The sequence below is a fragment of the Grampus griseus genome (genome assembly GCF_964374135.1).
Source record: "Grampus griseus genome assembly, chromosome: 1".
NCBI classification, from domain to species: domain Eukaryota; kingdom Metazoa; phylum Chordata; class Mammalia; order Artiodactyla; family Delphinidae; genus Grampus; species Grampus griseus.
The window spans coordinates 130,869,566-130,897,026 of NC_139017.1; the positions used below are offsets into that span (position 1 = coordinate 130,869,566).

Genomic DNA, 27,461 nt, shown 5'->3' on the forward strand with positions numbered 1-27,461 from the left:
AAAGTAATTTATAACTGGCACTGTATTATACATAAGTGTATAATATAGATGCTTAAAAACAGGTTTAATTTTTAATTTTGGTGAGGGAATATGGACTTAAATATTGAAACCTTTACAGCTGATAGTTTTCTTAAAAATTAAGTAAGGAGAGCAGTTTCTTCTTTGCTGGGATAGTTGATAGAAAAGGATGTTGACAATACCTTGTAGAGTTGTTTGCATTTAAATATCAGTCAAACAAGATATAAAATTTTAAAAGTACCATACAGATTCGTTTATTCTATTCCTCAATTTACAGCTAAGAAAAATGGAGATCCGGAGAGGATTAATCCTACAACTAGTTATCGACAGTTTTCTCTTCAAGATTTCCTTTCTGTCTAATGCTTTACCACACTGACTTAATTTGGTTGTCTTTGGAGCAGGTCTTCAAATTGTTTTAGCAGAGAATAGCAACTAGTGCTATGCTTTGGTGATCTGGCAGTGGTGTGTAGGAGGCATTGAAGACAAGTGCATTATCTGGAGTTTTGGCTATGAGTAACAGAAACCTCAATTTAAATTGGCTTTAATAACGTGATAGTTTATTATATTATATACCAAGGATCTGGAGATATGGTAGTTCTAAGATTTGTTAATTTAGAGCTTAAAGACAAAGTGAAAGATCCAAATTCATTATTCCCTCCTTCCCTTCCTTCTTTCCCTCCTTTCTTCCCTTCTTCCTTCCTTCTCTTTGCCATCTTCAGTTCCTTTGGTTAGCACCACTTGCTATGTAGTTACTTTCAGAGGCGGAAAAACATCTCTTTTTCTCTCACACATATCTTCTTAAAAGCAGATAAGCCTCCCATTGAACTTGTCTCATAGATTATTATCTCATTGGTGATTGATTACATGCCCAGGCTGAACCAAACCCGTGGAAAGAGGATGGAATTACCACCATAGAACTAGGTGTTGAGGAGCCAGAATTACATAATTTGAGGGGAAAGAAATGCTGTAATAAGATTGCTAAATTAGATACAAAATTGGATCATGTATTAATAGGTAATTAAACTATAATCTTTGGGGCTATTTTCTCTACAGGACAGGGGAAACAAGACTAAAAGGACACCCTATCATTTTTCTATATGTTAACTGGTAATGTGACAAGATTGTAAATCATCTGGGTCCTAATCAATTTTTAGTTAAATAGTTCTGTTTCCTGAGAGTCAAATGAGCTGCAGGTGGGCTTATTAGAAATGCATGATATTAAAAGGCCATCCAATCTTATATTTTCCTTATTTCCAACTTCTGAATACTTTTTTTTTCAACAGGGATAAGTGAGATTGTCAGAGGAGATGGCATAGGAAGAAAAAAATAATAGGACAAAAGGCCCAGTTCCAATCTGTGCACATATTCCAAATTAGGCAAGTTTTTACCATATGACTTAACTTACTTCTACTGGCTGGGCTTTCCTTTTTCTTTGTTTCCTTTATATGGTCTCAAAACATGTAAATTCTAGTCATCCATTCTTTTCTTTCTTTGCTTAATACTCATAGTAGTTTCGTCTGTGACGTTACCATTAAAAAGGTTTTAATTTATACTTAAATTCATAAATAACATTCATAAATGCCAAGACAAAGCAATTTGATCTTCGGAGGAAATCCCCAAGTGCGTGACAGCACCTAGCATGGTATCTAGAACATAAGTGCGTTGTAAGTGTTATTTGAACATTAACATTTATAGTTCACTAGAATAAACTCCCTGTTGGCAGATTGTATCTTATTCCCTGTTCTGTGTATAATGCCTAGCACAGTGCATAGACTGTAGGAATTAAGTATTTGTTGAATAGTTTTTAAAACCAAATTTATTTTTAAAGTGAAGAATGCGCTACAGCAGTGTTCTTCAAACTCTTGGTTGCATAACCCGTAAAAGAAAATTTTTTTTAATCCCTACCCTTTGCATGTTTTAAGTTGACATTTAAGTTTTGTCATAAGTTTAAATAGTTGCAAAGGATATAATTTCTAGTTTGCAAATATTGACATATTTAAATAAAACTGTTACATCAATTTTAAAATGTATCCAACAGAGTATAAATACCATAGAATTTAAAATATCATTGACTTTAAAAAGACATGAATGAACCCTTCACTATTATAATTTTTACATTGTTTCTTTTTCTCCTTGAATTTTTATTTCTATTCCCATTCTCCAACAGAATTTTACCCCAATATGTTTCTTTTAATCTTTTTTTAAAATTTAATTTAATTTATATTTGGCTGTGTTGGGTCTTTGTTGCTGCACGCGGGCTTTCTCTAGTTGCGGCGAGCGGGGGCTACTCTTCGTTGCGGTGCGCGGGCTTCTCATTGCGGTGGCTTCTCTTTTGCGGAGCACAGGCTCTAGGTGCACGGGCTTCAGTAGTTGTGTCATGAGGGCTCAGTAGTTGTGGCTTGCGGGCTTAGTTGCTCCGTGCCATGTGAGATCCTCCTGGACCAGGGCTCGAACCCATGTCCCCTGCATTGGCAGGTGGATTCCTAACCACTGCACCACCAGGGAAGTACCCCCAATATGTTTTTTTTTTTCGTTTTTTTTTTTGGTTCTTCATTGTTCTACTCGGTATATTATACACTTTAAATTTTATTAGTATTGCCTCTACTGAAATTTTCACAAACTCATACAAAATATAAATTTCCTTAAAATCATCTATTTTTATCATTAAAATAACCTCTCTACAATGTCTTGAGATGTTCAATACCATGAGAGTTGCTCAACCAAGAGCAAAGAATCAAATAACCTCTCTTCTGTTAGAATGCAACATGGCCAGTCGACTGGTTTCCTATGTCAGGTCTTCTTTAGAAAAAAAAAATGATGAATGTTAGCTTATTTTAAATATAATTTCAGGGCATAGTTTTGCTACACATTATTCTATTCAAGTTGAAGAAAGAAGAAACTTTAAATAGAAGTAACTCAGATTTTAAACAATGCACATTCATTACATACAAATTAGAAATATATTTCTTTTTTTTTTTTTTTTTGCGGTACGCGAGCCTCTCACTGTTGTGGCCTCTCCCGTTGCGGAGCACAGGCTCTGGACACGTAGGCTCAGCGGCCGTGGCCCTCGGGCCCAGCCGCTCCGCGGCATGTGGGATCCTCCCGGACCGGGGCACGAACCTGTGTCCCCTGCATCGGCAGGCGGACTCTCAACCACTGCGCCACCAGGGAAGTCCCTTCTTTTGTTTTTTGTTTTTTTTTAACATCTTTACTGGAGTATAATTGCTTTACAATGGTGTGTTAATTTCTGCTTTAAAACAAAGTGAATCTGTTATACATATACATATGTCCCCATATCTCTTCCCCCTTGCGTCTCCCTCCCTCCCTCCCACCCTCCTTACCCCCAATATGTTTTTATGCTTGAAAATCTTCTACTGATCATATTATTCATTAAAATATTAAAAAATGTTCCGTGATTTCTGGATTGAGTTGTCATTATAATTACTGATATACAGTTGATCAAAATAGCATAAACATGTTACAAATATTAGCAAATTATTTTTAAGCTAAAAGTAAAATTTTACTAGGGCTGCATCTTTTGAACAAGATGTGACAGAGCATATTTTTGGACTCTTGATTACAAGAGATTTCCTGAAATCCAGTATTTTGAATTATCCCCTTCTTTGACACATCAGAGACTTTTATACCTCATGGCAATGTGCCATCATAAGATTCAGGGTGTGCCTTACTGTAGGTATGCTTTACTGTTGTCAAGTTGGAGAAGGGACCACAGTGAAAGCAAAGAAGTGGGCAGGGGACCTAGCATGCTGCTTTTAAGCCTAGTGTGGTATCAGGTGGATCAGTTTTACAAAGAGTATTTACTTGAATTAAGGATCTCAAAATGAATTCCCTTGAAACTATCTGGGTCTACATATACCTTAGTAAATCCTTGTGTACCCCTAAGGCTACAATGTGAAGATTATTATCTTAAAGGATAATAGAGAGATCATGTTAAGTGAATTGTCACAAATGTGATTAAATGGACAAGATTATTGTGATTAGCTGTGATTAGCATGGATGAGCTTTTTTTTTTTTTTTTTTTTTTTTTTAAACTCTTCCTTTTCCATTCCATGTGGTTCTGGTAGGACTGTCAGTCATCCTGTCTCATCTCCCAGAGGGATCCTGGCCTGGCCAATATTAATCCTATTACCCTGGAGTCAGTAATTTGTTCTGCAACAGGTGTAAAAACCAAGCAGATCAATGAATGTTCTTCCCTGAAATTGTTATATAAACACTGAGGAAGAAAATTTAACTTTCTTTCTGTTGGGAGCTACTGAGCTGCGAAGATGTGTATCTGGAACTGTTGGCAACCAATTGAGGGTGCCTGTCTGTAGAAGGAAGGCAGGCAGAGCTACACGAAGAGGCAGGGCTGCCAAACCAAGGGCCTTGTGGGGCATGGAGTTTCAGTCATTGAGGCCCTTAGTTCTGCAGCCCTCTTGATTCTGTGAGCTTCCCCAGTGTGCTTTTCAGCTACATGAGCCACAATTACTTTTTATTGCTTGAGTGAGTTGTATTTCTGGTGCTACTGAAATAATTGTATTAACACCTAAGAAAAGTAAACTCAAAGTATTTTTAAAGTATCTTTTGTAAAATGGGTAATTTGGAAAATTTTCTCTTCTAGATTGTTGGACCTTCAGATGGAAGTAGTTACATTATAGATTATTATGGAACCAGACTTACAAGACTGAGTATTACCAATGAGACATTTAGAAAAACGCAGTTATATCCATGAATATTGTTTAAAAGAAACAGTAAGTGATATGTAATCTTAATTACAGTATATTATCTGTATAAAATTATGATAATTTGAGAACCAGGGGAAATTTAAGAGATCATCTAGTATTGTAAACCTGTCTTTTTGCTTATCAGGAAAGGCAGGTCTCTGATCTTTTTTTATTGTTTTTTAAAATTTTTATTGGAGTATAGTTGCTTTACAATGTTGTGTTAGTTTCTACTGTACAACACAGTGAATCAGCTATACATATACATATATCCCCTCTTTTTTGGATTTCCTTCCCATTTAGGTCACCACAGAGCATTGAGTAGAGTTCCCTGTGCTATACAGTAGGTTCTCATTAATTATCTATTTTATACATAGTATTAATAGTGTATATATGTCAATCCCAGTCTCGCGATTCATCGCACCCCCCCTTCCCCCTTGGTATCCATACGTTTGTTCTCTATGTCTCTGTCTCTATTTTTGCTTTGCAGATAAGATCATCTATACCATTTTTCTAGATTCCACACATATGTGTTAATATACGATACTTGTTTTTCTCTTTCTGACTTGCTTCACTCTGTATGACAGTCTATAGGTCCATCCATGTCCTGCAGGTCTCTAATCTTCTATAAAGCATTTTTGTATATGCTCATTGCTCCTGCAGTTCTCAATTCAGACTGTTTCTTTGCAGTGAATATAGTTAAAGGACAAGGTTCACAAGAAAAAAAATAACATCAAAGCAAAAAGATATCTCATAGTTTTATATAATGGTTATGATGAAAGTATGTGTTATAGGTGATAAAGCATATCTTTTCTACTGTCCATCCTTCTTAGGGTCAGTATGATCCTTAAACCTCCTTCTCTTTTCCTAAATCTGAAAGTTGATAGAGTTTCAACCCTGAACTACTATAAGTACTTATTTTAAGCTGAAGTTTGGCCCTGCCCACGAGAATTATTAATTGGCCTTAGAACTGTCTAGCAGCTTTCAGGGAAGACAGAGAGAAACATAGGCTGAATGTTTTGGCCACAATCATAATCCTAGGATTTTTAGTTGACTCTATCTCAGAGAGTGCTTCTAGAGTCCAGGAAGGGACTAGGCATTCATTTTCTATGTTTAATGTATAAATAGGATATGAAGTATAATTTTGCCCTTAGGGTAGATTTTTTTCTTTTCTCACAGTAAAATTATGGGATATGCTTTATAGTTATTGCCATGAGAGTTGAATGGTGACAGGCCCTTCCTGTTAAGATCTGAGGAATGTATTCAACTCGTTGTCCAAAAAGTTCTTCAGATCTTTTCTTACAAACTATAAGAGTCTCTGTGTTTAAAATTGAAATGAAGCATAGAGATCCATCTGCCTCTTCTTACTAGGGAAGAAATTAAGACCTAAGGAAGTTGAGACTAAGGTACACAATCAGTGCAAAACTGAATCTAGAACCTAGGTCTTCTGTGCACTCCACTGGTTCTCTTCTACCCCCACCCCACTAACTGCTTTGTTTTTTATTAAGTATCTTCATTTTGGAAATTGTCACTGCTACTTTATGAGAAGGGTTGTGTAGTTTTACATAACCTTATTTTCACACTGTAAATTGTTGTTTCTCTTTTTAAAGTATATAGATTGTTTTAAAACTATAATGTATAAAAAATAAGCAAATGTAATTTAAAAAACAATATCTGTAGCCTATTATATAAACATTTAATTAGGATTCCAGACTCAGATTTAAAATTTAAAACTAGAAGGGCCTATTGAGAAGGCATCTCTCAGCATTGTCATTCATATAATCTCCTACAATACATGCAGAAGTGCTCCCAGTGTAAGAAAAAAATGTCTTGAATAAATGAAGCATTAATATGTGTATCTATAAAAACCTCATTGGATTCTTTTAAAAGATTGTGTTTTAACATATTTCTTTTTTCTGTTTTAGGATTTGGGCCTCCTTGATTTTAATAGAGAACTCTCAGTGTGTAGATTTCCAGATTTTCCTTTTTCCATCTTCATATACCACTTTACAGATTCTGTTTAATTTTTTGTTGTTGCTGATGTTTTTGTTTTGTTGTCTTAGTTAAAAACATTATTCTGAGATTTATTTAATAGAACTTTGAGATTTATATGATAATAGTCTTTCTTAGGCTACTGTCTCTATGAGATAGATAGCTTATTACTCTGATATTAATGTGTTTTCCAAAGGCAAGTTGCCACTTGTCCTTTTCGCTTCTGAAAAATGAAAGTATGACTTATTCACATTTTTTAGTGCTTTATTATTAAGAAAACTGTCTTAAATGTTGAATGTTTCTGTCTTCTGCATTTTGATCCTTCAAAGCAATTAATCCATGGTGCGAACAAATACCATCTATATTGCCTGGGGCTGCAGTCTTGTATATGACAACCTACCTGTTTTTTGGAGCTTTCAGATCTGTCTTTGCCTTGGTATCCAGGGAGCTAAAGGTCATCAGAGAGTCTGAAACCTTGAGGCAACGCGGATACTCTTGGCATTGATTCAGGATTCTGAAGTGTGAACTTTCTCCTTTTTGCTTTGGGAGTGAGGCACTAGCTTTTGGTGGACCAGATGCTGACTCATCTAGCTCAGTGCAGTTATATTTGAAGCTGGATGGACAAAGTGGGAACACCAACCAGATGATTAATGTCTTCCATCTGTTAGCACTGCCTGGCAGATGCCGGCACAAGTGTCTTAAGTGATGCACCAGTGTCTGGAGGAAGCAGCACCTGTATGTTAGCACTAGTTTTTCTTGCCGTGTTTTGAAGGGTTTTAAGAAGATGGAAATACATGAAATGCTATGTCCCCAAAATACTGTCATACTCTTACTTTAGTAACAGGCATACCAATTTCAAAATTACTGGGATCTGGGCTTTTCAAAAGTAAAAAACATAATTTTTCATCACTCATTTCACTCAAAAATATACAGTATAGTACAGTTAGCTTCATAGTATGTTAGTCATTCAGTAACAGCTTCTCCAGTTGATGGGAGATTATTAAGTATTGATATAAGAAGTGAATTTGGATTGATTCCTAATATACACCAGGAAGGGTCTCTGATTTGTTCATTAGTGAAAATACTGAGTGTCTATCATTTGGGAGGCACTGTTCTAGATTCTAGGATGCAGCAGTGGACAAAACACTAACATATCTGTCCTTAAGGAGCTTATATTTCTTTGGGATCCACTTTTTCACGGTGATATTTTTGGCCTCAGTTAAGCTAGATGCCCATTTTCTAGTATTCCCTAGTTCCTTTTGGTTGCTCACAGTGCTTTGAAGTTTACTTACCTAAGCTCAGATTTAAAAGTCTGTAAGTTTCCACAGCTATGTAACTTCAATTACATGAGAAATACCTGCAGTCACATCTTGAAACAAATCTTGCTTCCTATGTAATTGTTACAGTTACCTTGACCAGGTGGGAAGTCTGTTTCCAAGCAGGTGCTTCTCAAAAGTATTTATTCAAATAAGCTGTACTCTGAAAGAGTTTTTGGTAAAATCTAGAAATAAAGTCCCTTCACAGTACACTCTTAAACCTTTAGACTTAATTTTCACTATAATTTCCTAAATTCCTAAAAATGCTTTCATTTTTCCAATTTGTGTAATTCCCTGTTGCCTAATACATGTAATTCTTTTACAGATGGTTTTTTGTGTCTTTTTATTTATTTATTATGGGAATACATTTAAAGCGTGTGAATACAGTTTTGTTTTGGTTTTGTTTTTTAGTTTCATAGAGCACTATATTATTATGGCTATTTGTTAGTAGTGTGTGTAGGAATTATATGTTAAGGCCTCTGTATGAGATGTTTTATATGATAACCCTGATTTTAGAACAGTGGCCAAAATTGTAAGATGGATTAGCTCAGTCATTCCTGGGATTACTCCTAAACCCTCTAGAGTAAAATGGAAAGGATTCTTTCAGTTCTATAGAAACAGTTAGTGTTCTACAGAAGCATTTATAAATGGTACTACTTTAGCCTGAAAGGATTAATACAATTTCCAGAAGTACCTCTTTACCCAGGAAGATTTCTTACCTCCACTGTATTAAACTAAAGGACCTCTTTAAAATTTCAGAGATTCTGTCATGTCTATGGCCAGCAATTGTTCATGGGACCACTAGGACTCTAAGAAATATTAGTTTGGGGGTATTTTTTGTTTTTGTTTTGTTTTACAAAAACTTTCTATGTCTTTTTCCTTTATTTTAACCTAGATGCTTAAGGCTTAGTTAAGTATTATTATACTGATAGGCAGCTAGGAAGCTAAAATAGATAGAAACTAGCAAAAGAGAAAGGTTAGTTCTTAAAAAGTGCAAGTCTAAGATGTTGGTTCCTCTTTCTCATTCAAATACCTTAAATGTAGATATTCCCCAGGGTTCTGGCACCTTTCTTCTTCCTTTCTCTCATTAAATCAGCATTCATTTTGCTTTTTTCTATTTACAAAATTAATACAAGCTTAATGCATAAATTTTGGGGAAACACCAAAAAGTACAAAGAAAAAAAATTTATTCCACAGCTCTAAGATAACATTGTTAATATTTTATTGTATGTCCTAGTAGTTTTTCCTTGCATGTATTTTCATTTTTCTTCACAAAAATGATATATTCTCCATACTGTTTTGTAGCCTGCTTCACATTGTAAATGTTTTTCTATTTCAATAATCTTTTACAAAATTATTTTTAATGGCTGCTGAGTATTCCAGTTCTGTATCATCATTTATGTAATGATAAATAATGTTATGTGGTATTTAAGTTATTTTAATAAATGAACAATATACATTTCTGATTTTTTTCTCTAGAATCGTCATTCTTAGTCAAAAAGTAATCATATGTTAAAGTTTTTGCTACATACATACAGTCTTAGTTAACCAGGGTAATAGAGAAAGAATGAAATATAATAGCCCAAACCCAAACAAAACCACAGTCAACTCTTAATTATTCCAGTGCAGATGAACTGCGGATAAAATGCTGCAGGGACCTGCAACTACCCCTTGCTCTGCAGTTAGACCACTGCTTACCATGCTGTTTCCTGCTCCTCACATCCCACAGGCTGGAGAAGAAAAACCAAACTTTGAGAACAGGATAGCTGCTAGAGAAAGGATGCTGGCTGTGGGTATCGGGGAATGATAGCGTATCTGTTAGTTGGCACAGTGTCAAATAGTTTAATTATCTAACTGCCATCTTTTAGATGAGAGGAGGAGTGCTTTAAGGAGTACATCGGAAGCTCATTCATAATGGTATTTATTCTGAGCTGCTGAGAGGGAAAGAGGGAGATAAATTTGGAAAATAAGAAAAGTTCCTGATTAGAAATGAATAAAAATGCTATACAGCTCTGAGTACCCAATGGAGTCCTAGAATAGTACATTTGTAGTTGAGTTAATCATCATGGTACTCATTCCCATATCTTTTAAAATAGAGCCTAATATCTTAATTCTTAGTAAATGTAGCAATGCTCTTAAAGCTAGTCATTGTCTGATGATGAAACATTGGTATTTGCTATCTTAGAAAACAGATTTTTTTTTTTTTTTTTTTGCAGTACGCGGGCCTCTCACTGTTGTGGCCTCTCCCGTTGCAGAGCACAGGCTCCGGATGCGCAGGCTCAGTGGCCATGGCTCACGGGCCCAGCCGCTCCGCAGCATGTGGGATCTTCCTGGACTGGGGCACGAACCCGTGTCCCCTGCATCGGCAGGCGGACTCTCAACCACTGCGCCACCAGGGAAGCCCAGAAAATAGATTTTTTAAGAAAAAATATTTATTAAAAAATTAAGGCTTAAAATCTTAAATTTTCAAGATTTGAACTTGTTAAAATTTCCTTTTACTGCTCTTCATGTACACGATGTTAAGCTCTATAGCATCTTCCTAAAGAGTCACTATCATTATCCCCACTTTACAGATAAGTAAATTGAGTCCCACAAAGATTGAGTCACTTGCCCAAAGGTCATGAAATAAGTGGTGAAGCTAGGATTTAAACCCAGGTCTATTAACTGCTATACTCCTGCATTGTGATAGTTAGAATCATCTCATTCTTTGAAATATACTGCTAATGATTGTGTACTAGAGATTTTTTTTAGTATGTTGTTTAATGTTTTCAGTAAAGATGGAATTATCTGCCTATACTGAGTCTTTTTACTTAACAAATAGTTTGCTGGTTTAAAAAGAAAAAAAGAATTTATTTATTCAAACTTCTCAACTTTACATCATGTAAATGCCAAAATGTTTTATGAATATTAAAATGAGACTATGATAGAGCAGTGAGTATTGTCAGAACCTAAAGACTTTTCTGCTGTTACCTCATCTGACATTTGCAGCACTTTCTAGACCAAAGTCTGATTATGTTTGTGTGACAAGAGGAGAGATGTTAGGTAGGATGATACTGTCATGCTCTGCTTCGTCTTGCTGAGGTCAAATGAAGCTAGAGACACCTGTGCTGTGGGGTGGTGGGATTGCAGGTGATTTTTATTTGATGAGTTTTTCTTTCAGTTTATTTATCTGAACTTTCTAATTTTTCCACAATAAACATGCATGTATTTGACACCATAAATAATAGTATGGGTTAAATTAGAACAAAGAACCCAAGAAAATTTTGTTCTCCCCTGCCCTCCTCTTCAAGATACACTTATCCCGATTTCTGACATGATTCTGACTTTAAAGGATAGATGCATTTAAAAGAAAAAGGCAGATCTAACACATGATATCAAAGGTTTTTCATCCAGGCAGCACAGTTTGATGGGAAAAGCACAGACTTTGGAATGAGATCTGAGTTTGTCTCCTGTCTTTGCCACTTGTTTTGTTACTGTAACTGTTCTGAGCCCTTCTGTCTTCATATAAATGGGGATAATAATATCAGTTAATGTTGAGAGGTTAAGATGACATAGATAATAGTCACCATTTATTAAACATTTTAAAGGAATGGAATGATGGCATTAGGCATTGAGGAGTGCCATCTGGAATTTGCAAGGGGTTACTCACACCATCTGGGATTTGCAAGGGGTTCCTCACACTGGGGTTGTAGTGTGGTTACACCTTCAGTAAAATTCCAGTAGACTCAAAAATTCCTTTTACAGAAGGAAGGTAGGATGTGTTCTTCGGACATTGTTTACCTACATTTTTCTTATCTCTGTTATCGTTATCTCTCGCTACCCTGTGTAATAAGGGCCCAAAATGTCACTTTTCTCAAGAAAGTAGTTTTATTGGTACCTGCAATGCTTTAAGACTCTCCTTACTAAGGGAAGGCTGCAATGTTGCAGATTTTGTTTTTGTTGCTCTTTAATCTGAAGTTTTCTGGAGATATTTATCTAATAAATTTAGAAATGTTACTATGAAGCAGCTGTTCAATCTACTTTCAGCCTAAATTAAGGTTAATTGCAAGGAATCGCTATGCATACAACAGAATGTTGCTTTTAACCTGTCAATGTTATCAGAATATGCCAAACGTGGAGATTAAAACTTGAAAAATGATTAAGGCTAGAGCTATTTGCACTGCATATGCCAAAGAAAAATGTTTTAGCAGAACACTTTAGAAAGTGTGTAGTGTTTGAACTTTTAATCATGTGAGCTAATTTTATATTTAAGAGGGTACGATTATGAAGGCTCACAGTCCCATCTTTGATTTTCAGATATATCTCAAAATTTGATGACTTATTTGAATGAATTATGAAATTCACTTTTATAGCACAAGAAAGAATGGCATGTCTTCTTTATATGATTTATGATTGAGTGGTCTGCGTGAGACACGACACAAATTGCTTTAAATAAGCGTAGCACGTCTTTAAAAAGGTGTTCAAAAATGAATTTATTGTTTATTAATTCTTAATTATTTATTGACCTACTGTGTCCCCCTTCTGCTCTTGCCTTCCTGCCTTCCTACTATATATTCTTCACACAGCAGCCAAATGATAAAAGTAAATCAGAACATGTCACTTTTCTGCCAAATCTCCAGTGACTTCCTGTTGTGCCTCAAATATGCCAAACTGGTTCCCACCTCAAGGTTTTTATGCTGACTCTTCCCTTTGCCTGGAGTGCTCTTTCCCAGTTCTTTGCATGACTTGGTTCCTCACTCGTTCAGGTCTCTGCTCAAGTATTGTCCCTGACCATCCCTTCTAAAATACTACCCCAGCCCTCCACTGGTCACTCTCTGAATCCTGATCCTGCTTCATTCTCTTCACAGCATTTATTGCTACTGGAAATTACGTATGTTTATGTATTCTCCCTTTCCCTCCCCTACTCGAATGTAAGCTTGGTGAGGGCAGGGACTTTATTTCATCTATTACTGTATCCTCAGTGCTTAGAACAGTCCCTGGAACATAAAAGTCGCTTTAAAAAATGTTTTTTGAGTGAATGGGAACACTAGATGGGTTAACAGGAGTATAAATTAACCTGAGATTAAATAACCGTCTGCTTTAGATCATTTACTTTAGGAGTTGTCATGCAAGCATGGTTCTAACCCTAACTCTTGTCTTAGGAGGTGGGTGAGGAAATGAGTCTATGCTGATTTATTCATGTCCTCAGTGGTCCCAGTGCTTAGAACAGTGCCTGGCACCACATAAGAATTATATAAACATTGAATTCTTACCTTGGAATGGGTAATTACTGGAGGTAGTTCTCAAAAAAAGACCAGCCAGGAGATTATTAGAAAGAATAGGGAGGAGTGGGCAGGGGCGGGCTACTCAATCACCTAATATGTGTCATATTATGATGTGTCATTATGTATCAATATTTTCCTGACCTGATTATCTCAGTTAACCCTCATAGTCACCCTGTAAGGAATTAGCTTCCCTTACAGTGATAAAGGTCTTTTATGCTATAGGTATAGATTGCCAGCCTTTAAGATATTAACAGGACGCTTTAGCTAAATAGTGTGCTCCTCTGCAGAACTGGGGCTAGTTTCTGATTCAACTTTTCACTATCCACCCACCATCCAATTATACCAATGGCTACATACGGTAATGCTTTAAGCTCATGGACTTCAGGATCAGATAAATCTGCCACGTATTATGGACAAGCTCTTAGGGTCTTAGTTTCCTTATTCTTAAAATGGAGATATTATCTTCCTCATATGATTGTTGTAGGGTATTTCATAGTGTGTGGTGCATAGTATGTATTTAATAAATGACAGATGATTGTTTAAGATTTTTATATTTCTTATCTCCTGTAGTACTTATAACACTTCTGTAAGGTTAGTACTCATTTTATGCATAATGAGACTGAGGGTTAGAGAGATTAAATGGCTTGACTATCCTTACACAGCTAGTAAGCTTGAAACCAAGTCTGTGATTCCTAAGCCCATTGCCCGTTCTAATCACTACACCTTCTACCTCCTTATTAATCCCATGTGAGTGGACAACTGACCATAGATCTATTTCTTTTATAACTGCCCCCCTGGAGCCTTTTTTTTTTTAACCAAAAAAGAAGAAACAAAATTACAAGGGTCTAATGACTTCATTTTTACAATATTCTATTGAGGTATACACAGAATGCCCAAATCTTAAGTATAAAACTTGATGAATTTTTACATGTGTATACACCCACTTAACCACCACCCAGTTGAAGATAAAGAATATTCCTAGCCCTCCAGAAGGTTCCCTTTTACTCCTTCCCAGTCAGTATCTACCCCTTACAGGTAACCATGCTTCTATGATTCTGTCACCATAGATTAATTTTGCCTGTTTTTCAACTTCATATGAATGGAGTCATATAGTATGCCCTTTTCTGTGATCGGTTTCTTTTACTCATCGTTATTATGGTGTAGTGTTACATTGTATGAATATGCCAAAAATTATTTATCCTACTGTTGTCAGTTTGTTTCCAGTTTGGGGCTATTATAAATAGAGCTGAGACGGACACTCTTACATTCTTACACATGTCTTTTGTTAGAGATATATTTAAAGCAATATGCCCTTACTTCTCTTGTGTATATGTGCAGAAGTGGAATCTTTGGCTTACAGTATAGGCACGTCTTTAACTTGAGTAGATGCTGTCTAACAGATTTCCAAAGTGGTTGTACCAGTTGACACTCCCATCAGCAAAACATGAGAACTCCAGTTGTTCCATATCCTCTCCAACACTTGATATTGTTGTTCTTTTTTACATTAACTGGCTTCTACTTTTAAAGAAGATGGAATGTAGCTATCAGTGTAGCTTAAAGAGGAAAACAAGACTAACTGGTCTGGAGAATAATTTCAGTTCAGCATAGAAGACCCCTCTTACCATGAGGTGGCCCATAAAATAGATAGATAGGTTCTCTCTCTTAAGCAGAGGCCAGAGGTCCATTTGTTGTGGTCCATTTAGGGAGGTTCCCTGGCATCAAGAAAGTTTGGTTTATAAGACTTCTGTGGGCCCATCCAAATGTAACACTTTTTTTAAAATTATTTATTTATTTTATTTTTGGCTCTGTTGGGTCTTCATTTCTGTGCGAGGGCTTTCTCTAGTTGCGGCAAGCAGGGGCCACTCTTCATCACGGTGCGCAGGCCTCTCACTGTCGCCGCCTCTCTTGTTGCGGAGCACAGGCTCCAGACGCGCAGGCTCAGTAGCTCACGGGCCTAGTCGCTCTACGGCATGTGGGAACTTCCCAGACCAGGGCTCGAACCCGTATCCCCTGCATTGGCAGGCAGACTCCCAACCACTGCACCACCCGCGAAGCCCCAAATGTAACACTATTTTGACTCTGAGCTTGGACTAGTAGAACCTTGAGCTGGAAGAAATGTGTAAGTCAGCCTTCTTCCTTGTTTCATACAAGTTATTGATGCCTAGCCTTGTACTTCCATAATACCCTTCACTGTATGAAAAGCATTTTTTTCCCTAAAGGAGAGTTTAGACAGAGTTTCCTCTGAGAGGTCAAAATGACCTGTTGGCCTAGCTGACTCCTAGATTAGCCTCCTATGGAAAGATTAGTTTGTGGTTTCCAAAGTGAGTTATTTCATGTTCTGAGTTGCATATATGTGGTGTCATTTGATTTATTTGTTTGTTGTTTTGCTGTTGCTCAACTTAAATTCTTATGGACTTTTCCCCACACTGGAATTTTCCATAGAGCCTTTTAGGAATATCTGACAAGCATCCTTTTCAGATTTTCCCCATCTCTGTCCATTCACATTAAATTTAGGAATATTAGCCTCTGCTTGCATCTGCCACCTGTAGTAAAACCTGCCATTTGCAGGTCCAACCCCACCCAAACCCTGGGTCAATACAAACCAGACCTGGAAAGCAGAGTGGCCTCTCCCTAAGAAACAGTGGAATCTGGAAATGTCCATTATTTACATCCCCAGGGAACACTGGTCCTTAGGAAGGATTTAGCCCCGGGAGGGTCTAATGACACATCAGGCTACAGCCTTCTTACTGAGCCTGTATTTGTGAAAGAATCATCTGCCTGTCTTTTCTGCCTAGAGACTTGGGGAAGGCAGAATACTAGCCCCCCCCAAGATGTCCATGTCCTGATCCCCAGAATCTTGCATGACAACAAAGACTTTGCATATGTGATTAAAGTAAGGATCTTTATTTTTTTAATATTTGTTATTTGGTTGTGCTGTGTCTTAGTTGCAGTAGGTGGTCTCCTTAGTTGTGGCTCGTGGGCTTCTTAGTTACAGCTCACTGGCTCCTTAGTTGCAGCACACGGACTCCTTAGTTGTGGCATGCAAACTCTTAGTTGTGGCATGCATGTGGGATCTAGTTCCCTGACCGGGGATCAAACCCGGGCCCCCTGCATTGGGAGCATGGAGTCTTAATCACTGCGGCACCCGGAAAGTCCCTAAAGTAAGGATCTTTAGATGGGAAGATTATCTTGGATTATCTGAATGGGCTCAATACAATCACAAGAGTCCTTATAAGGGAAAGAGGGAGGCAGGAAGGCCAAAGATGAGACGACTGAAGCAGAGGTCAGAGAGGAGAGATATTTGAAGATTCTATGCCACTGGCTTTGAAGATGGAGGAAGGGGCCATGAGCCAAGGAATACAGATGGACTCTAGAAGCTGGAAAAAGAAGGAAAGGGATCCTACCCTGGGGCCTCCAGAGGAACATGACTCTGCTGATACCTTGGTTTTAGCCTGGTAAGACCGACTGCAGACAAATAACATCCAGAACTGTAAGATTATAAGTGTGGGTTGCTTTAGGCCACTAAGTTTATGGTAATTTGTTACAGCAGCAATAGGAAACTAATAAGTTGTTATGTTTAAAGTGTCATGGGCTTCCCTGGTGGCACAGTGGTTGAGAGTCCGCCTGCCGATGCAGGGGACACGGGTTTGTGCCCCGGTATGGGAAGATCCCACATGCCGCAGAGCGGCTGGGCCCGTGAGCCATGGCTGCTAAGCCTGCGCATCCGAAGCCTGTGCTCCGCAATGGGAGAGGCCACAACAGTGAGAGGCTCGCGTACCGCAAACAAAAAAAAAAAAAAAAAAAAGTGTCTTACTTACAGCCTGCATATTGTTGGATCGTACCTTTTTTCCATTCTGCTAATCGTTGTCTTTTTTTTTTTTTAATTTGTTTTTGGCTGTATTGGGTCTTCATTGCCGCACACGGGCTTTCTCTAGTTGTGGCGAGCGGGGGCTACTCTTTGTTGCGATACATGGGCTTCTCATTGTAGTGGCTTCTCTTGTTGCAGAGCATGGGCTCTAGGCACGCGGGCTTCAATAGTTGTGGCACATGGGCTCAGTAGTTGTGGCTCAGAGGCTCTAGAGCACAGGCTCAGTAGTTGTGGTGCATGGGCTTAGTTGTTCTGCAGCATGTGAGATCTTCTGGGACCAGGGATCGAACCCGTGTCCCCTGCATTGGCAGGCGGATTCTTAACCACTGCACCACCAGGGAAGTCCCTAATCTTTGTCTTTTAATTGGAGTATTTAGACCATTTGCATTAAACTTAATTATTGATATGTTAGGGCTTACTTCTGCCATTTTATCATTTGTTTTCTGTTTTCTCCCTCTGTTTCTCATTTTGTCTTTTATGCCTCTGAGTGTTACCTGAACTTTTTTAAAAATCAATTTTCCTGTATTTTCAATGTTTTTGAATACATCACCCTGCATAATTTTCTTTAGTGGTTGCTATTGGTGTTATAATATACATACACACACATATACGTGCACATGTATACATACATGTGCATACACACATATCATATAACATGCATACACATATAATACATGCATATACACTCATGTACGTGTGTGCCCGCATGCGTGTATACACATGCAGGCATATACATATAACACACACATACACATATGTGTATGCTTATAGACATATATACATGACATACGTGTGCTGTGTACTGTATACACATACATATACATATAACATATATGTATAACATACATACATAACTTATCATGGTCTATTGGTATCAACAGTTTACCCCTTTAAGTAAAGTATTGAAAGCTTACTTCCATTTAGGTCCCTTTACTGTTCCCACTTTTAAAATGGTACAACAGCAATAAGAAACTAAGATAGGCCTCAAACCTCATTTCACAATGGCTACCCATGTGAGCTTGGGAGTTAAACTGTTCAAATTCTACCTTCTGCACTTAATGTGCTGCTTGACCTTGAGCAAGATTCTTTACCCCTCTGAGCCTCAGTTTCCTCCTATAAATTGAGGATGAAGTAATAATACTAAACTACCCATTAAAACCTTTCTACTTATATATTCTCAGGACTTATATGCAACATTCTCAAAATTGTTCCCATTTTCATTTTTTTAAAAATGTAATAGGCTTTATTTTTTAGAGCAGGTTCACAGCAAAATTGACCAGAAGGTATAGAGAGTTCCCATACACTCCCTGCCACCACACATGCATAGCCTCCCCCATTATCAACATCCCTTACCACAGTGGTATATTTGTTACAATTGATGAACCTACCCTGACACATCATTATCACATAAAGTCCATAGTTTACATTAGGGTTCAGTCTTGGTGTTGTGCATTCTATGAGTTTAGACAAATGTATAATGGCATGTATCCACCATTATGGTATCACATAGAGTATTTTCACAGACCTAAAAATCCTCTGTGCTCCACTTATTCATCCCTCCCTCCCCTCTAACCCCTGGAAACCACTGATCTTTTTACTCCCTCCATAGTTTTGCCTTTTCCAGAATGTTATACAATTGGAATCATACAGTATGTAGATTTTTCATATTGGCTTCTTTCACTTAGTAATATGCATTTAAGGTTCCTCCATGTCTTTTCATTACTTTATAGCTTATTTCTTTTTTAGGGCTGAATAATATTCCATTGCCTGGATATGCCACAATTTATTTAACCATTCACCTACTGAAGGATACCGTGGTTGTTTCTAAGTTTTGGCAATTATGAATAAAGCTGCTATAAACATATGTGTGAAGGTTTTTGTGTGGACATATGTTTTCAGCACCTTTAGGTAAACACCAAGGTGCATGATCGCTGGACTTTGTAGTAAGAGTATGTTTAGTTTTGCAAGAAGTTGTTCAACTGTGTTCCAAAGTGGATGTATCATTTTACATTTTCACCAGTAATGAATAAGAGTTCCTGTTGCTGCACGTCCTCACCAGCATTTGGTGTTGTCGGTGTTTTAGATTGTGGCTATTCTAATAGGTGTATAGTTGTATCTTATTGTTTTAATTTGCATTTCCTTGATGAGATATGATATGGAGCACCTTTTAGTATGGTTAGTTGCCATATGTATGTCTTATTTGGTGAAGTATCTGTTAAGGTCATTGGCCCATTTTTTTAATGAGGTTTTATTTTTCTTACTGTTGAGTTTTAAGAGTTCATATTTTAGATAACAGTCCTATATCAGATATGACTTACACAAATATTTTCTCCTAGTGTGTGGCTTGTCTTCTCATTCTCTTGAAAGTGTTTTTTTTTTAATTTATTTATTTTTGGCTGCACTGGGTCTTCATTGCTGTGTGTGGGCTTTCTCTAGTTGCAGCGAGCAGGGGCTACTCTCCGTTGTGGTGTGCAGGCTTCTCATTGCAGTGGCTTCTCTTGTTGTGGAGCACAGGCTCTAGGCACGCAGGCTTCAGTAATTGTGGCACTTGGGCTCAGTAGTAGTGGCTCGCGGGCTCTAGAATGCAGGCTTAGTAGTTGTGGCGCATGGGCTTAGTTGCTCCATGGCATGTGGGATCTTCCCGGACAAGGGCTCGAACCTGTGTCCCCTGCATTGGCAGGCAGATTCTTAACTGCTGCGCTACCAGGGAAGTCCCTTGAAAGTGTCTTTTGCAGAGCAGAAATTTTTAATTTTAATGAAGTCCAGCTTATCATTATTTCCTTCATGGATCATGCCTTTGGTGTTTTATCTAAAAAGTCATCACCAAACTCAAGGTCATCTAGATGTTCTCCTATGTTATCTTCTAGGAGTTTTATTTTGAATTTTACATTTAGCTCTGTGATCTATTTTATGTTAATTTTTGTGAAAGATGTAGGTTCTGTGTCAAGATTCACTTTTTTGCACATGAATGTCTAGTCTTTCCAGCACCATTTGTAGAAAATTCATCTTCATTTAAAAAAATTATTTCTCCTGTGTTCCTTATGGCAGAAAATAGCAGCACATCTACCAGGAAAGAGACTCGGAAGTTACCTTCGATGCTCTCTCCTCCCTACATCTGATGGATCACCAAATTCTTAAATTCCGCCTCATAAATACTCTGTAAACATTACTTCATCCTTACTGCAACTTTGTTATTTCAGAGCCCTGGACATCTAGGATCTTGTGATGAACTCCTGCCTGGCCTACCTGGTTGAGTCCCACCTTCCTCTCAGTTTACCTTCTCATTCCCATCAGAATGATCTTTTTGAAAAGCAAATCTGATCATCTCTATCTGGCTTAAAACTCCCCAGAAACTCCGTATTTCATTTACCATAAAACCCGAATTCCTTTTCTTGGCTTCAAAGGTTTATCCTGATTGAGTCCCAGCCATCATCGATCCCCTTCCCTCCCCTCTCCCTGCCCAGTCAGGACTTGTGAGCTGACCCCTGGAGGTCACAGGAATGTGCCCTGCTCTCCCTTACTCTGAGAAGTCTGGTTACTGCTGTTCCTCGTTTGGAAACACTCTGATCGCACACTTCCAAGTATCTCTTACAGGTTCTTGAAGACACAGCTGAGGTCAGAAGTCTCATCAGGTCTCACTAAGCTAAAAGGAAAGTATTCACAGGGATGTGTCCTACTGGAGGCTCTAGGGGAGAATCCATTTTCTTGGCTTTTCCAGCTTCTTTTTAAATTGGGTTAGATGCCCCTCTGTTGTCCTTCTGTAGTAACCTATGCTTCCCACTAGCATGGCACTGATGATTTATGATTATGATGATCTGTTTTAAAAACAATACTTCTTAAGGTCATTGATTTGAGCCTTATTGTGACACATTACAAACTAATGAAGAAAAGTAATGTGACAGATATCTGTGTACTCAGCACTGAGATTAAATACATGTTAGTAATTTGCCAAACATGTTTCAGATTTCTCTTTTTTCTTTTATGAAATAAGAAGTTATGATATAACTAAAGCTCCACCCCTCCCAAACCCTTCCTAAAAGTAAATACTAACCTCAAGTTGGTGTGGAAAAGTCTTTTTACTCTTCTGTTTCCCTTGCTAAATATAAGGCCAGGCAGGGTAGATGTGTGTCGTTTTGCTGTGATCTCTCTATTGTCCTTGCTTAACCCAAGGATTGTGAATAATGCTCTAATGCTCATTTAACAGCTGCCTGGATAAAACTAGCCTCAGCTTGATTGCCCTTAACTTGCCACCTTCCGAAGCAGCTCTTTCCATTTTTCAAGACAGCTCTCTGCCTGTCATTCTCACTTCAATGGAAATTTGCTCCTCTGAGAAGGGCTGAGATTACTGGGGGCAGAAAGAAACAAAGGACAGAGCATGAATTTTGGAATGAAACTTACTGGGTACTTGCCTCTCAGCAATTACTTAATCTCTCTGGATGTTTAATTTCCTCTTTTGTAAAAATGAGGTTAACAGTACTCATTTAGCAGAGGTTTTGTGAGGATTAAATACAATAACAAATGTGAATGTTCCCTTTAGGGTGGAATAGGTGTTCAATAAGTGGTACCATTCCCATAAAAATAATTAAGTATTTTATCTTCTTGTTTTTCTTTCTCAGATTTGCCCCCTTGAGGGCTTTCCATTTTCTTTCCCCATTTCCGAGCTCACATGCGTCACTGTTCCTTTTTTCATTCCGTTTCCCCAGACTGGAAGGAAACTCCACCATGTACTGCCTGACATGGTCCAGGTGCCCTACAAGGTACAGCTGTATCCAATCCTGAATATTCCAGCTTTCTTGTCCTCTTTACTTTCTTAAATGTAGGTCATAAATCCTTTAGCATCTGTGATATACTCTCTCTAACATGGCATCTGTGTTGGAATCGTCCTTCCCATTCTATCTATAAGTTACTTGAAGGTTGGGGCTATGTCTTATGGTTCTCTATCATTTCCCACACTTCTCAGCATGAGCATGCAAGATGGTATTGTTCTTGGAGGGACAGTAGTCTTGAAGGAGGATCTTATTTCCCTGTCCAGGGATTGAACATAGCCACCAGTCTACCAGGGGCTAGAGGCTAGAAGCAAAGTTCCCTGATTCTAACCCCCTTTGAAAGCAAGAATGTTTCAAGGAGGCAAAAACTGCAAAAATAGGTACAAAATGTATTATTAGAGACACAGCACACAGAGAAACAGTTTGTTTATTTAAGTCAGAAGGAGGACAGAAATACACACCCGGAGAGGAGTGGGGACATCCTGAATGAGGAGCGCAGTAAGGAGGTGATTTTAAGGAGGTGATTTAAATCACTTACATAGGATAGTCCTTCCAGGTCTTTGTTTACATTTAGCCAATTATCTTGTTTCTTTTTTCACACCTGACTGGTCCTAGGACCCTCCCCAAGATGCGTGCACAACTTTTTGCTAAGTTGGATCCCACTGCAGAGGATCCTGTGGGTGCATGTCCACACTTATTAATGGGATGGGGGGCTCCCTCCTTTTTTGAGCCCCAAGGAGACTTCCTGCACATGTGCAGACAGGGAAGTCCTCCTTGACCTCAGGAGTGAGCACCTTATCTCTTTACTTCAGCAGAGCTCAGCTTCTGCCACTAGCTTTGTCTTTGGAGTGCCTAGGTGCGAACAAAGCTTCAATTTTACTCCATTTGACAAACACCGGCTGTCCATCCCAGGGGCCCATCTATCTCCTACCTCAGTATGACATGGACTCAGATTGCCTGAGTTCAACTCCTTGTTCTGCCACTTGCTAACTATGTGATCTTGATCAAGTAACTTCACTTTTTTAGGCCTCCATTTCCTTAGCTGTAAATTGAGTGGAATTTAATACCTACCTTATGAGATATTTCTGAGAATTAATAAGATATGTCTAGAAAGTATCTTGTACTGTGGTTCTCCCTAAGTGCTCAATAAATGCTGGCTGTCATTATGATTATTGTCCATTAAATAGTACAATGTTATATGTCAATTATATCTCAATTTAAAAAAAGACTGCTGTGGTTTATTCATGTTAATGCTAATACATTAGTTTCCTATTGCCACTGTAGCAAAGCATCACGAACTCCTGGCTTAAAACAATGCACATTTACTATCTTATCGCTCTGGAGGTCAGAAGTCCAAACTGGGTCTCACTGGACTAAAATGAAAGTACCCGCATGACTGTGTCCTTCTGGAGGATCTAGGGGAGAATCTGTCTCCTTGCCTTTTCCATCTTCAAGAGTTTGTTCACATTCCTTGGCTCATAGCCCTCCATCACTCTGACCTCTGCTTTTGTCGTCCCATCACCTTCTCTGGCGCTGACTTTCCCTTCTCCCTCTTTCCCTTATGAGAACCCTTGTGAGTACCCTGGGCCCCACGCATATAATCCAGGATAATCTCCCCATCCCAAAGTCTTAACTTTAAAATTATTTATTTATTTATTTGGCTGTGCTGGGTCTTAGTTGCGACGGGTGGGATCGTCCTTGCGGCATGCGGGAGCTTCGTTGCAGCCTGCGGGATCTTTAGTTGCAGCATGCAGGCTCTTAGTTGAGGCGTGTGGGATCCAGTTCCCTGACCAGAGATCGAACCTGAGGCCTCCTGCACTGGGAGTGCAAAGTCTTAACCACTGGACCACCAGGGAAGTCCCACAAGATTCTTAACTTAATCATACCTGCAAAGTCCCTTCTGCAGTAAGATAATAAAAAGGTTCTGGGAATTACGATGGAGACATCTTTGGGGGGCATTTATTTTGCCTGCCACACCAATATAGTAAAACTCATTCATTCATTCAGCACATATGTACTCATCACATACTCTATGCCAGGCCTTGTTTCAGTCCCTGGGGTTGCAAACAAATAAAAACAATATCTATTCTTCACACGGCTTTTAGTCTAGGGAAACCTTGAAGGCGGTGGATCTATCTTATGATGGTACTTCCCAAAATGTGGAGGGGAAATGAGAATGTCTCACATTTAACAGTTACCCAAAACTTAGTGCCATTTTGATTGATGGAGAAGCAGAAAATGGATGTAGTATGTTACTTGTTAGGTTATGCATTCCCTAGGTTTGGGTGTGTGAATCCATGTCAATTAAGTTGAGGTCGTCTTGAAATTGCTCTCCTAATGAGAAACCAATGGGAATCAGGCACACAGTTTTCAAGTGAGAAAAAGAATGTGGAAGGACAATATTGCATTTTGTTTTCCGCTTAGCACCAAGGCTTTATGTGTACATTGCAAAGATTAGGGATAAAAATTTGCTTTGGACATTGTCTATCCAATAGAGTAAGCTTATTTCATTTACCTTCTCACCCATTGGAATAAACACACTGCTGATTTTGTTTTTGTTTCTTTCACATCTATGCTTTCGATTATTGATTGCCAGGATGACCAGGGACATCATCACATCCTATACACAGAAATAGAAAATGGAATGGGAAGAATGAGTACAGGGATGGAAAGTACCTGCCAGAATTCTTAGAGATATGGGCCTTGGTTGTAGCCTGGAACCAAGGCAAAGCCAGGAAAACAGAAAAAAACAAAAATAATATTTCCAAGGGTCAAGTCAATCATGTCCTTATTTTGATTCCCTTATCAGAAATGTACAAGAAATATTCCTCTCTAGACCCTATATTTCCTGTCTAATAATTCTGCCTGACTCCTTTGAACCCATGCTTTCTCTCCAGACTTCTTTTCTCTTATGTAGTCTTCTATGGCTACTAAGAAGTGAACTAATCATACCAGGAGGACAGAAGCTAGAACGGTTTTCCTTCTTTTCAAGTACTTAACAGCATGTTACATGTTTTTGTTGGTTGCGGCCTGGGCTTGTTTGTATTTTGTCTTCTTTAGCTCTGAAAGTACCATAAATGGTGGGAGTGGCCTTCTTAAAATGCAGGAAGTTCACTCTAGCTGCCCTTTTATTTATTCATTATTTTAAAAGGTTAGATATGTGTGAGTTGCTTTGGTTTGTAGAGATCATACAGCTTATTTTGTGAAGGTTGCACTGACATTCTCTGATTCAACAAATATTTATTGGGTACCTACTGTGTGAAAGACAGGTGCAGTGGGGCAGGAGGTAGGGTAGGGAATTCACATGTACTGAGCTGAGTATGTGCATGCACTGCAACCTTCTATGCTTATTTAATTTGCCTAAGAAGTATAAGTCATTATCCTCAAAGGTTTCAGTATGGCAGATAGGTTTCTTCTTCTAGGCCAGCTCCAGTTGTCCATCTGTAGCACTGCATAGAGAAGGTTTGTGAGGCTAAGCTCAAGCATGATGAGAAAGCATAGTAAGATCAATTAATAATGTCTGCTGTGAGTGTGAGAGGAGAATGGTGACACATATGCCATGTCAACTTTCATTTACTCATTAAACTATTACTGAATACCAGCCATGTTCTGAGCACCATGAAGGCATATGTGGATGTAAATGCAATACAAAGCAATGTGTGAGTAATGCCAGTGGAGGACCACAAACACATTGAACCAGAGAAATGTAGAGGAAATGCTCTGGATGGTCAAGAAGTCATCAAGGAACAGCTGTTACATGAACTGAGCCTTGTGTGTCAGTCAGGGTTTCATCAGAGAAGCAGAACCACTATGAGTGTTATGGAATAAGGGATTTATTATAGCAATTAAGACATTACATAATTGTGGGAGGATCTGGGGAAGTAAAATCCAGAAAGTGGAGCTGGAGGATCAGAGATAAAGTCACTAACTAATCTTCCTGAAACACTGGCACTGGTAGATAAGTAGGAATTGAAAGGGAAATCTGGGAAGCCAGGATACATCTAGCTGCTGAGATGGGACCACCAAGGGGAACTGATGGAGAAGCCCATGGAGGTGGTTGACTCTGCATCTGGTGGTGGGCTGGTGGTCATCAGGGCCAGCAGTTGGGAAGAAGAGCTGGTCATGGAGCAGGGGAAATAAGACAAATTTGAACCTGCTAGCACCACTGTTTTTGACTCTTGCTGCATCTAATCAAGACTTTAATCTTCTAGAACTCTTGCAAATTCCTCTTTTGGTCAACTCTAACCTGGAAACATACAGGAAAAGAGATCCTGGGAAATGTTATTCTAGCTTAGCCAAGTTTACACAGTTCAGAATATCACATCTCAAAAAGTGGGACAAATCTGCATAAGAGAAGGAGTGAACATTGCTTGTGGGGAAGGTTTGTGAGCAAAGTTTTGGAGGTAGGAATGAGTAAGTTAGTGTTTAGGAAATCACTAGTAGATCAGCCTGGTTATAGTGAAGGGCTCATGCTGGAAGATAGTGGAAGATGAGGCTAGAAAGAAACATTGAAATCATTAATTAACAAACTCATTAATGTATTCAACCATTATTTATTGAGCACATATTATCTGCCAGGCACTGTACTAGGTGCTAAGACTACAGTGATGAATAAAAGAGTCAGATTTTGGAAGGTTTTGAATGTTAGACTAAAACGCTTGTTCAGTTTTTGACCCATCTCTTGAGAAATAGTAGCTTCGAATTGGAACAACTCGTCAGTTGAAGTTCTGCCCTTAATTCAACTCAGCCAACACTTTAAGCGCCTTCTCTGGGCAAGCTCCTCGCAGGCACAGTATCATTGTCCTCTCAAACTGTGAAATGTGCCTGCACCTGATGATATTGATCAGAGTAGAAGTGTGAGTCACTTCCTTCCCTGGTAATTTTCTAGAATCATTCGTGCTCACATTTTACTTTATGATGTCCTCATTCCACGGCAAAAATACTTTATTAGGCACTTAAGTAAGACAAAAACCTGCAGATTAAATTGCCTAAAACCACTACATGTTTGTTCAAATAAATGTTATTTCAGAATTCTGTAAAGACGTTGATGCATAATTCACATTAGCTTATCTTGAGTAATCCGCGGGCCGTGTGCTAATAAAGTGTAGCACAGCTTAGCGTTGTACCTTTTCTTGGCATACAGGATCTCATTTCACCCTCACAGAAGCCCTGAAAGGTGGGTGCTTCTATTAGCTCAATTTTGCAGAAAAGGAAAGCAAGACTTAATGAGATTAAGTTCCCTTCCCAGGATAATATAACTAGTAAGGGGCTAAGCTAAGCATCCCCTCCTCTTAACCACTCCACGGTCAGCAAAGGAGCCACCCACTACTCTAGAGTTTGGCAACTGTTGACTTAAAGACTCCTCCCGGTGACTCAGGACCATTTTACATGCAGGAAAGACGGCTAAGAAATATTTCTCATAGTCTTAACAGATACAAGTTGCAGATAAAACATCTACGGAAGGAAATCTGCAAAGAGCAAAGGAGACCTTTGAAGTCTCTGGGCTGCCCTCCAAT

General features: G+C 38.5%; 1 protein-coding gene across 4 annotated transcripts in view; it reads left to right on the plus strand.

Moving 5' to 3' along the window:
* Window positions 1-27,461, plus strand: part of TM2D1 (TM2 domain containing 1) — a gene marked incomplete at its 5' end in the record, with an annotated part of 145,326 nt that overhangs the window by 48,577 nt on the left and 69,288 nt on the right. Inside the window, 2 exons of one of the 4 annotated variants that reach the window (XM_082677201.1) lie at window positions 4,640-4,769; window positions 6,665-9,547. The exons of 1 other annotated variant lie outside the window; for it this stretch is intronic. In XM_082677201.1, coding sequence (XP_082533327.1) covers window positions 4,640-4,750 — 111 coding nt within the window. In that variant the 3' untranslated portion in view covers window positions 4,751-4,769; window positions 6,665-9,547. Of the gene's footprint in view, window positions 1-4,639; window positions 4,771-5,042; window positions 5,231-6,664; window positions 9,548-27,461 lie in introns of those variants that run through there. 2 more of the 4 variants (XM_082677202.1, XR_014298190.1) reach the window with 2 other exon arrangements.